We start from the raw sequence: 11,863 nt of genomic DNA on the forward strand, positions 1-11,863 counted from the left end.
TATGATGGAGTGTGGCTAGTGTGTACAATAGCAGAAATTCTATTAGAAAATTATATCAGAGTGTGTTATTGAACATTTAAACTGTTTTGTAATAAAAAATGAAGACACTTAGCAGCTGTGGTGTTATATAAGAGAGACAATAGTTACCATCAAAATACAGAATACAACCTGTTCATTCAGCTTGACAATGTGGAGAGGAATTCAAGTAACTTTGCACTATAATAAAAAACAAGGAGAACATGAAGCTTTGTTTTTTTTTTAAACGTCAGGTTTCCAGTTAAAAGTTTCCTGACAGGTTTTATTGCAAGACGCCAGAAATGAGTTTGACACCAAATGCCACGTAATGTGCTGCCATTTATGTTGTGCATTGTTTTCCTTCCCTGTCACATTACATTCTGTATGAATGAACTGACAAAACCTACCATCCCCAAAACAAATTAAAAACAAAAAAAAACAAACACCCATTACAGTATACACACTTTACATGCTCCACAGTAGGTAGACAGTTTAAATCTGCCTTCCACCAAATACAGGTTGATCCAAAAACAGTTTACCCACAACCACGAGGGGAAAGCTTGTGTGGACAATGATATAAAAAAGGGTGCAGTGGTGGATGAGACCTGTGGTTGTCTATGTGACCTGTGAACAGTCTGGCAAAACAACTTGTCTCTATCCTAGACTCATGCACACAATATTTAGCTTTTAGTCAAACTGTATAAAAAAAAAAGGGAAAAAGTTGGCTGTAAACCTCCAACTGGCACATTCTGAGCAGGAGTTTCCTCAGCTGATGGCACCGGAGTGTCCAATACTAAATTACCAGTGATAAAAACATCCTCAATTCACTTGTTGCCAGTGAGGTAGAGCATTATAGCGTTTGAGACTTCCAAAGTCTCATCCTTTAACAGCACAATGTCATACGAGTCCATGTAAGACTGTTTCCTCTCCTCCACCTGAGAACAAAAAACAAACAAAGATGAGGAGTGAGTGTCGGGTAAATATGAAACTAGAGCAAGGAGAGTAGAAATAATTCCAGCACAGACACTAAATGTCATTTTTACATTTCTTTTTGTGCTTGGCTTCAATGAACACGATGTTAAACAGGCTGTGCAGAACTTCTACAAACACATGAACATCTGTTACATTCAGCCTCTTGCCAAAAAAGTTCACACAATGCTGATTAAGCTAATCACTGCCAGATGAATCTCTCTGTATTTCACAGTATAACATTAGTTTTTAATCTGGTGCTGGTTTTGACATTCCTGCAATGGTTGGATGAATAAATAGAGACTTCCACCAGCCAGCCGGCTCTCTGCTAACTTGAAGAGGGATGAAATAATTTAATGGTGTGGCTCAGCTAGACTTTTCAAATGTTATTGGGTCAAATGGATGATTTGCGGGGGTGTGTGACACTCAAAACAATGTATTCACCTTTTTACAGCCTCAACAGTAACAATGGAGTAAGGCTACCATGGAGCCTATGACATAAACAGATGTTGAGTGTTTTTGTAATTATTCTCTCACTGCCAGAAGGGAGAAACCAAAGTCCAGCTTTAACTTGTGACTTACAGAAATGCTGGTGGGCTAATTGTTTGATTCCAGTATTTATGCTTAGCTTAGCTTCGCTTAGTTAACTGTCTCCTGGCTTGATCTAAGTGGGATATCAATCTGCTTATCGAACTCTCCGCAAGAAAAGAAATAATTTCTCTCAAAATGTTGAACTATTCCTGTAAAATGTTGAAATTTGTGACTGTGGTCTTCTAGCTGCTATATTCTTTTACAGGGTAGATGTGCTGCTGTGTATTTGACTATATAATGTAATTAATGCAAGTTGTCAACATTTTAAAACTGAAATATTAAAGATAATTACAATCTTTGTCTCTATTGTTAGTTTGCCACTTTTTTGAACATGATATATATACCTTGTCATTGAGGAACCCGATCTTGAGGATGTTCTCTATGTCCTGAACCCCGTCTGCCATGGTCAGATCTCCCAAAGAGTCTCCCAACAGCAGCACATTGGGCCGCGTCCGCAGCTCCTGGAAGTGACCGGTGTTGAGCAGAGCACCTTCTCTTTTATTGTAGATGTGGATCAGCTCTCCCTTGAAAGCCTTCAACACTCCCTGTGTAAGCAAATCAAGAGTCACACAGGGTAAGTATCCATCAACTCAAACTTCCATCCTGCTGTGGGGTTCATAGTATGCTCAAAGGTGAGGTTACTCACAGACTCATCAAAGTCCATGTAGTTGGAGAAGACTTTGACGTTGGGGTGGAAGACCCCAGCCTGGCGAATCACCTCCTCCAGGATGTCTCCTATCCCAGCAGAGAAGATGAGCAGAGGGATGCTGTGCTCATACAGGTGGTCAAAGAACAGCTGGTAGCCATCTCTGTGAAGATATTATTCAAATAAATGCATCCATATTATCAGAATGTTAACCACAAATAAAATGTTCTGGCTGTGGGGGAAATGTTTGTGTTCCCTGGGTCATTCTCAGGTCATTTTCTATCCTGGGAGCAGGAGTTCATGACCTGTTTACTGAGGGTGACTGGGTTAGCAGCTGTGTTGATAAAGCTGGCTGTCTCCTATGGTAACCCAGGTCGGGTGGAGATATGCTGTGTTTTGTCCTAATAGGATTGATTGCTTGCTGTGTACAGACTAAGTGACTTCAGTTAACTTTAGTCAGTGTTTTGTTTATAGTTAAAAAACCAACAGAGGCACAGATGAGTAAATTATGACCTTATTTGGAGGAAGTAAGAGTACGGATATGGTGAGGGGTTTAAATTCTCTTGTCTGCAAGTAGATCACAGAGTTGAGTTGCATTGCACAATGTTTTCACTTTTACTGTAACTCTGTTCTCCTCGATCGAGTTTCAATAAATGTTCTTGCGTAAAACATCCCGGCTTCCTGACAAGTTCTTCACTTCGGGTTAACCAGCTTTCCATCAGTTCCTTCACACCGGCTCTCATAGGAGGTTTTCTTACCTCAGCATCGCTTCAGACTCCCGCACCGCCGTTGCCAACAGATCTTTCTTGATGCGCTGCTCTACCAATAGATCATGAGCTCTAGTCCACCTATAAGATACAGAAGCAGCAGTGTCATTGACACATTAACAGTGCTGGGAAGTTCCTAGATGTTTATATATTTGCTTCAAACTAGTGACCCTGAATCTAAATTACGAGCTCCCATATCAGCGTCAGCAACATTTTTTTTAACTCAAAAGGTAAGGTACTTACCACTCCACCATGAGGGGCAGCTTCTCATCTACTGACCGTGTAGAGTCAATCTCTATGGGGTAGTATGTGTCGAGCAGATTCTTCAGCTAAAGGAGACAAGACAACAGACAAGGTGCATTTTAGGGACAATTTGCTTCACCTCAGTCTATTTAATTTAGTCTATTCTTAAAAGCCTACTAAATCCAATCTCTTAAATATATTACTTTAAGTTATATCTGATCCTTTTGAAGATAATGAGCCACATTGCATATACAAAAATGCAGAAGAAAAATAAGATTCAATAGCAAGACCAGCTTTACATTTTAGCATCTAAATGGATTCAAGTCACAGATCATATTTGAGTTTGTCTGCCTGTTTTTATTCCTCTTGTTGCCCACTAGAGGGCAGAATTCATGTATAAATCAATGATTTATTGCCACATGAAATACCAGGTATCTATCACATGATATTTTTGCTGAGAAATTATCAGTACTGAATTAGAGACTGTTTGAATAACATGCCTTTTCCACTAAATCATGACTTTGTGCAATAAGAAATATATTTTAAAAATGCACTATTCCATAATCTAGTTTATGTATTAAGCAGTTAGCTACAGTATTATTACCTTCTGCCAAAGACTGCTGATTTCACTCTGTGTAACATCATCTTTAAACAAAATACTGATGCCATTAACTGGTACAAAATAAAAAACCTGCTTTTGCAACAAAAGCCTCATTCTTACCTTTTCTTTGCAGTCGTTGGAGATTAGTTTGCTGTTGTCAAGAATATCTGCAAATAAAAACACACAAATAATCAACATTTTTCGACAAAAAACAACTTTTATATGTATGACAACCTCAAATAAAACCTTCCTTTCCGGTATACTCACTATGACAGGTAGGACATCTTTTCCCATTATATGCAAATCTTGTTAGGGTCATGTCAAAATCTGAGATGACCTGGGGTTTAAAAGGAGAAAGAATAGAATATAAATACACTGCAACTTGCAACAAACGATTATTTTCTCCATAAATAAATTAGTTGTTTGGTCCATAAATTGTAAAACGATGGTGAAACATGCCGATCACTGTTTCCCAAACCCAAGAGGTAATGTCAAATATATTTAGTTTACTGTAAGAGAGGAATAAATAAACCAGAAGATTAGAGCCTGACTGACATATATAGGTCAGCCGATATTAGTGGCCGATATGAACCTATCACAGATATATCAGTATTGGCGTATATGTTGTCTGATATATGCTGGTCTTATTTTAAAGTTGTATAGCCTGCATTTAAGGCATATTTGATCTAAATTTAAGTTTCATGTATACATACTTTTTTTGTTATGTGTTTTTTTGTTATTTAGTTTGTTATAGTTATTTATAATTATTACATTCCCAGTGCGGTTCACTGTTTCAGTGCACTGATGCAATTCTAAAATAAATTTTATTGTCAGATGGTAAAATATCATGCCTTCACTGCAAAAAAAATGTAATGTATATATTCTTTATATATACAATTATCAGGTGATAAGCATCGGCCCTCAAAAGACACTATCGGTCCGGCCCTACAGAAAATACTCACTTTTGAGAAGCTGGAAACAGAGAAATAAATAGATGACTAATTGTATTGATTAATCGTTGCTGCTCTTGCACTCTTTCCAATTTGTCAATAGAGGTCAGATTATTCATATGGACACATGATTACATTATGTGTACCTGTAAAGTGTTAGACCCAGCCTTCTGCATGGACTCAAGGATCTCCTGCACCCTCTGAGGGTCCCTCATACACACCGAGGGGTTGGACAACTCCGGAAGCTAAAAGATAGAGATTACACAACAATGACACGCTGCAGATCTGCAAAACCTTCAATGTTTGTTTAAGCATCAAGCACGAGTGAAGCAACAGCAGCAGCTCAAAGGAGACATTGTTAGCTATACATAACACATCGTTTACTTAGCACACACAAAATCCCATGACACAATAATATGCACGTTCTTGTTGCCACCTGTAATTGAATAAGACGGTAGCGTTTACAACAAACAAAGAGGAGTCTGTGTAACATTAGCTACGCCGTTAGCCACACCAGAGTTAGCTATAGCTGTGCATGGCTAAGCTAAAGTAAGCAAGTTGGTTGTTATAGGTTACATCCATGTATCTATGTGGCTTCTCTCCCTCCCCAAAAACAAATAAAACCTGCTGAATACTGTTACCATTTTGTTGAAATGTGCTGGGGATCCGTTTCAGGTTATCTTGACACACGGTGTGTCATCAGCGGTCAGTCTCCGCTGTTTCTATGAGGATGGACGAGTTACCCGCTGCCTTCAGGTACTTCCGCATGTATGGGGATTTTAAGAATCCGGCAATCAAACAACAAAGCAGTGGAGGGGAAACAACAGTTGTGGGTGAGATGCTAACAACTGTGGATGTGAAGTTTATCCTACATAGTGAAAGTCGTCTTAATAAGCTTTGAGAAATCATGTCAATGATGTATACTCTGGTTTTAAACGCGCCAGATATTTCATTTTCCGGTATCATCACAATTACGAGCCTAAAGTCAAACACGAGAAGGCAGCATCACTACTTTCATAACTTGAAGTGGGACGAGCTAAAGACTACTCTTCCCCTAATGGCAAACACACCAATATATATTGTTCCCAAAATCAGCATCACATACACACTTATAAATCCATGTCTGTGTGTATTTGCATAGACGTATACACTGGCAAATACAAGTTATGAAAGTACAATGAATGTGTGCTTGCATACTTTGGAGCTTGCGTTGATTGGCTGTGAGCAAGTCCATACAAATAGTCATATTTTCTAGCTCTGTGTGCAAAAAGGATCGATTTTGATACTACTTGGTATCGATTTCCCTAACTAATACTGAGGGGAACAAACATGAGCCCAGTTTACAGAAGGCAGACAGTGCTCAATGTCATGTTTATAGTTTAATTAAACTGAAAAAGTCCCTTAGACCTGAAAATGACACTTAGAGTGTTTAGACACTACTGTTACAAGTATGACAGTGCAAAATTATGTTCCACAAATTCAGCTGCAACTGTAAGCTATTATATGTACTTTTATATATTGAAGATATATACAGTCACTGGCCTCTTCATTAGGTTCACCTGTGCAATCTTATTCAATACAACAGCTCTGCTATAAATTCTACATTTTTGAAGTTTATACATTTTCAGTTTTTGTTCACATTGTCAAAAAGGTGATAATTGTACTGTTTATAACTGAGGTCGTACTAAGTGGTGGTGGTGTACTGGGATGAATTATATTGCCTGGTGTTCCTAATATTTTGACCCTCTCGTGTATGTTAATAGAGTGGACAAAAAATATTAGGAACACCATTGAATATAATGCACCCTAATACACCACCATCACCCACTATGACCTCAATAATAAACATAAAGCAGAATTATCACCTTCCTGACAATGTTAACAAAAACTAAAAATGTAGAATTTAAATCAGAGCTGCTGTATTGGATTGAATTCGATTGCACAGGTGAACCTAATAAAGAGGCCAGTGAGTGTAGATCTTCTTAGTATAAACAGCTCCCTCAACTTCTAAAATCCAACAAAGTAATAATAAAAAATAATGATCAGAAAAATACACTATATGTGACACGATGTGTCTTACAAAACAACTTTAATTGCAAGTGATGACATTAGCATTTCTTACATCCAATATAAGAGCACAATGTCAGACTATCACATGCAAAACAAATTACATAGCTTATTCCACTTGCAGTGCTATTTAGGTTGGTCATAAAGTGAAAATGGTTTTAGTTTCTGCACTCTGTAACAGGCACTGCATCGACATCGGGGGATTCTTTTTTTTTTTTTGAATGTCAGTCATAACACATTCATATAACAAGTCTTGCCTATAGGTCTGGTTTCTTTTCAGTTGATATTTAAGTATTTTTGGAGGGTGAAAGGAGACCACAGGACAACATAGCTGATCTCTAATATACACCCAGCTGGAAGTGATGTACAGTAACACAAACTTTTACAAGACATTTAATGTAGGAAACAAAACACCAGATAATGACATGTTCTTTTTTTTCTTTTTTTTTTATCAAAGATCAAACCCGACTTGATGTGAGCTGGATAAAACAATTCATTTCCAAAATACAATCACCTTGTCTGATATTAAAATTAATAACATAAGCAAAGTCAAAGTGCAGTGGCAACTTAAATCCCAATAATGCTTTTTTAAGACTTTAAAAGTTGGATGTCAAAAAAGTGCAGCTCTAGAGAAGCTCTTTACCATTCTTTGCAGATAAACAACTGAGCCTTCTTCAAATCATACACATTCCCGCACTCACACATGTACACATTTTCTAAGTATCTTTCTTGAATGAATCGGAATACACTGAGCAATCGACTGCCAAAGTGCAAAAGAAAGGAATGATTGAGCCATTGCCAATGATTGGTGCTTATCGCAGCGGCCAAACTAAATGCTTGAACTTTAAGATAATTCAAAAAGGAATGATTTCATCTCATCTTTTAAGCCTGATTTGGACATAACAGTTCCTTGATCATGTCATCCTCTTCAGAAACTTGGAGATGTGTTACATGAGCAGCACAAAAGACTGATATACTCTGTACAACTGTTGGGGAGTGAAACTGCAATCTAAAAGCAAACTAGTCTACAGGATTTTAAGATTAACAGCCTTTCAGCAGAACCCATTCATATTTTTTGTTATGGAGGCTACAGAGTAACAAGCAGAGCAATTCTACAAGAGCGATAATGAAGAGAAACTTTTTGGACCAATGTTATCCTTGCATTAAGAGATTGTCACAGTGTTACAATGGAATGAAACTTCATTAAGCAAGTTGGAATGAAAACAGGAATGCAGTTATTACTAATGTTACATAAGACGTCCCGTTACAGGCATACAATAGAGGAATGTAAAATATCCATATCAATGTATACATATACAGTTTTTTACTCTTCATGTACAAACAGATAAACAGCATCTATACCAACATACTTGACTAAAAGGAATTCAGTTGTTGGCTGCCATATAACACTCTTATTCACATGTTTACATTCGCCATATACCTTCACACAGACCACCAGCTGGTCAGTGCACACCTGACCTGCCCACACATTTCATGGCTTTCGACAAATCAGCCATCAACACAACACAACATGAGAGCCAATGGCACAGATTTCCATTTGATGAAATCCAGTATGAGAGCAACGCATGACCCGCTGTAGCATGTTATGAATGAATGGGGAGGGTGGTGGAATGGTGGGTTGAAGTTTATCCTCGGAACAGAGCCGTGAAGTTCTTGGATGGAGCGAACATGCTCTTGCTCAGCACTCTATCTGTGACTGGAGCTGTCGGCGCAGGGTGAGGGTGCGCCGATGAAGCTGCTGCATTTGCTGCATGCGATCTCGTTGGCGGGCCAGGTTCTGGGGCATGGGGTAACGCTGGCAGCCGTACAGGAAACGATAGGGGATGCGGACATGGCAGGCGGTGGCTCGACAACGAGGCTGAGGCATGGGCGGCAGGAGCATCCAGCGCTTCCTCTCAGCACAGTAGCGGTACGCCTCCTTGCGGTACTGCTTGTCTACGTCGTCACTGTTCTTCCAACCTCCGATGATGAAGACATCCTCATCAAAATGGCAGATAGCGGCGCCCTCAATGCTGGTAACTTCTGGTGGCAGGCTTTCCAGGATCTCATCAGAGATGCGAACGCTGATCTTTTGTTTGGCAACCTCCTCCCGCACTGTGTAGCTCTTAGGACAGCAGGAGGCCGTGTGGTAGAAGTTAGTGGAGGCCACAGCCATCTGGAAGATGCAATAGTTGTCAATAAGGGGAAGGGAGTCAACATCCTGCCACTGGCGGCTCTCTGTGTCATAGCGAGTGGTCACCGTCTTCAGTCCATCCTCATTATCTGTGTCCACAGGTGTGCGTGCCGTGACGTACACATAGCGGTCCTCCACACTCACTGCCTTCACATCCCGCAGGATTTTGGGGGCAGATTCCAGATTGTGCCACTTGTCCTGCTCCGGCTCGTACACACTGACATCTTTGAAACCTGGACTGAAGTTTCCGTGGCCACCGATGCTGTATAAGATATCCTTAATGCAGGTGAGGCCAAAGGAGTGCTTGCGTGTGGTCAGGTTGCTCACCTGCTCCCAGGTGTTGCGATTCGGGTTGTAACGTTCCACCGTCTTCGCAAAACCCGGCTCCATAGAACCAGCTACATATACGTGGGACTCCGTGGCAGCGATGGCGTGGCCGTCCAGGTGGTTGTGGATGTGCGGCAGGTTGACCCAACGGTCCTCGTAAATGAAGTAGCCCACACACTCGCTCAGGTAGTCCCCACCCTCTGACACACCTCCCACTACCATGATAACGTCCATGTTCTGGCCAAAGCGAGGCTGAAAGGAGGCCATGTGGGAGGACCAGAACTCCATATCAGCTGACTTAAGGTTCTCAAAGCGAATAGCGTGGCCCTCTACTGCCTCTGACACCAGCCGGAGACACGCCTCATTGGCGGCCACCAACTGCTCATTTTTCACCACCCTGGTCAGGTAGGTGGGCTTGATTTGGGGTAGTCTGAGGAGACGAAAAAGCTCCTCGAAGTAGCGGCTTCGCTCGTCTGGATTCTTCTGCACCCACTTGACCACAGCTTCAAACAACACTTCCTCAGAGTCCACTGTGATCTCTGCATCAGACAGCCAGTCACGGACCAGGTGAAAGGGCAGCGTGTAGAACTCCTCATCCTGGATGACCTTATGGAAGTTACGGCGAATCATGTCTGCAGCCCGTAAAGCCAGCTGGTCCAGAGTGTACATGTGAGCTAAACTGTGCACCGCCACGCAGTTGGTCAAGCTCAGCTTCTTCTTCAGGAACTCACCGCAGAAATCCTTCAGCTGCACCAGGAGGAACCTGAAATAGAGGCAACAGAAAAGAAGTATAGGATGTCAGATATATCAAGCAGTTCCTGTTTAATTGGTAGGCTAATACAATTAAGTTTCGACTGGTTAGGCCAGAGCCAGGCAGTCTTGTTTTCTGCAACCAGAGCACAAAACAATCCTTTTTAGCAGCCACAGAAGGCCTCATGCTTTGACTGTCAAAGTCACTGTCATGCCCTCCACCCCCCAAACACCCTCCTCACACACACACACAAACAGAAATGTAATTGTAATCATACCTATCAGCTAGCTCCAACACTTCATGTACGTTGCAGGTGCTCACATGTATTTCCCCGGTGTACATATACTGGATGACACTCTCCACCGTCTCTGGATCCGGCCCCAGCTCTGAGCTCCATTCCTTCATCTCCACCCGTCCGGACAAGGACTCGGAGAACTGCCCACCAAGCAGAGGCGTGAAATAGTCGGTGGCTGCAGCCAGGACGGACCTGTGTGCAGAAAACTCACAGCTCTGGACGCTCCCGGTTGCCACCCCGCTGCTGAAGGCCAGCGTCACGTCGCAGAACAAACCCTGCTTCCTCTGCTCGTTCTGCCGCCGAGACAGCTCCGAGCAGTGGGAGGAGGAGGTGAAGTCCTCGGCCTCTTCCGTGTCTCCGTCTCCGGCTAGGGCGCTGCTGGGTGTGCTGGTGCCGCTGCTGCCACCGCTCCTGGAGGAGTCGTCCGGGTTTGGGGCCGCTGCTGCCATACTGCTGCCAGCGCTGGGGGGTGAGCAGAGGTGGAGGAATGAAGCAAACTAGTGAAGGAGAGGAGGCGACATACGCAGCCACACATACATGATATGGAGTCAAAACAGAAAGAGCTGCGGAGAAGTGCGTTACGTATTCGTCAGCTTTAAAATGCATGTAAAATCATGTTGCTCTGCTTTAAATGCAACACAAAGATGCCAGCGCCATTAATTTAGTCTAAAACTAAAACAAAAGGTTGATTTTCTTGGTTGGGAAGGTTACTTTGGAAATGTAATAGGTTAAAGAATCATAGTTACCCTATTTAAACATAATGTTTCAATTAATTTAACTATTTCAATAACTTAATAAAAAATAATGTAACTCATTACATTGGATTACTCTTTGATTACTACATGTTTTAGCTCTTCGGGTAAGTGTGTACCCATTAAGCCCACCAAAATATAAATTCAGGTGTTTTTCATGGATGCTGATATGATTTATAAGGGAGATCATTTTCTGATTAAGCAAGATTTATCTCTCATTCTAAATATGTATTCATTAGTTCATGTAGATTTTGGAATATAAAATAAAGATATTCTATGAAAAAAGTCAAAAGTCTGCCATGGGCTTAATTGATACTGTCACACCATTTAAGCCCATGTGATATCCAAATAAGCCCACGTCATGATTTAGTTACAAAGTATGAAGAAAAAAAAAACATTTCAAAGAATTTAAAACAGCAATATATGTATATATTCAGTAACATGTTAAAAAAAACATTTTAAACTTAAAACAAGCATCGTTTCCGATGACAAAGTGAAGCTTTTTCCCTCCAATACGAAACTTACTTCAGCTTGGTAAACACAGACAGGATTACTGACATGCGCAGTAGAGAAAGGCGTAACCGCGTCTGACGTCAGCAGCCTTTCCCTCTGTTGTGCTTGTCTGAATCTGGATCATTGGTCTGGATCTGTGAGCTGCACACTTGCTTCACTTGGACAGAAACTCTTTTGCATGT

The 11,863-nt window shown here is 41.1% G+C and overlaps 2 protein-coding genes across 2 annotated transcripts; both read right to left on the reverse strand.

Annotated features, from left to right (window-relative positions):
* Positions 1 to 249: 249 nt before the first annotated feature.
* On the reverse strand, positions 250 to 5,521 carry LOC133999492 (cytosolic 5'-nucleotidase 3-like). Its single transcript, XM_062438688.1, has 9 exons — positions 5,424 to 5,521; positions 4,929 to 5,027; positions 4,100 to 4,169; positions 3,953 to 3,999; positions 3,232 to 3,317; positions 2,980 to 3,069; positions 2,222 to 2,384; positions 1,920 to 2,120; positions 250 to 950 (listed from the first exon to the last, which is right to left on the reverse strand). Exons 1-9 carry the CDS (start codon positions 5,424 to 5,426, stop codon positions 840 to 842), a joined length of 870 nt encoding a protein of 289 aa, XP_062294672.1. The 5' UTR covers positions 5,427 to 5,521; the 3' UTR covers positions 250 to 839.
* A 1,442-nt stretch (positions 5,522 to 6,963) lies between these two features.
* On the reverse strand, positions 6,964 to 10,957 carry LOC133999560 (kelch-like protein 11). The gene is made up of 2 exons (XM_062438785.1): positions 10,399 to 10,957; positions 6,964 to 10,133 (listed from the first exon to the last, which is right to left on the reverse strand). The coding sequence occupies exons 1-2, from the start codon at positions 10,863 to 10,865 to the stop codon at positions 8,549 to 8,551; spliced, it is 2,052 nt and encodes a 683-aa protein (XP_062294769.1). The 5' UTR covers positions 10,866 to 10,957; the 3' UTR covers positions 6,964 to 8,548.
* Between the last annotated feature and the right edge of the window lie 906 nt (positions 10,958 to 11,863).

Source organism: Scomber scombrus, chromosome 18, assembly GCF_963691925.1.
Source record: "Scomber scombrus chromosome 18, fScoSco1.1, whole genome shotgun sequence".
NCBI classification, from domain to species: Eukaryota; Metazoa; Chordata; class Actinopteri; order Scombriformes; family Scombridae; genus Scomber; species Scomber scombrus.

What these genes read in the sequence shown, in the direction of transcription:
- LOC133999560 (XM_062438785.1), bottom strand. Translation starts at nt 10,865, where the DNA reads ATGGCAGCAGCGGCCCCAAACCCGGACGACTCCTCCAGGAGCGGTGGC. An exon ending in GTGTTGGAGCTAGCTGATAG is followed by an intron (nt 10,134 to 10,398) that starts GTATGATTACAA and finishes CCTCTATTTCAG; the next exon opens with GTTCCTCCTGGTGCAGCTGA.
- LOC133999492 (XM_062438688.1), bottom strand. An exon ending in CCAACGACTGCAAAGAAAAG is followed by an intron (nt 3,318 to 3,952) that starts GTAAGAATGAGG and finishes TGTCTCCTTTAG; the next exon opens with CTGAAGAATCTGCTCGACAC. An exon ending in ACATGGACTTTGATGAGTCT is followed by an intron (nt 2,121 to 2,221) that starts GTGAGTAACCTC and finishes TTGCTTACACAG; the next exon opens with GGAGTGTTGAAGGCTTTCAA.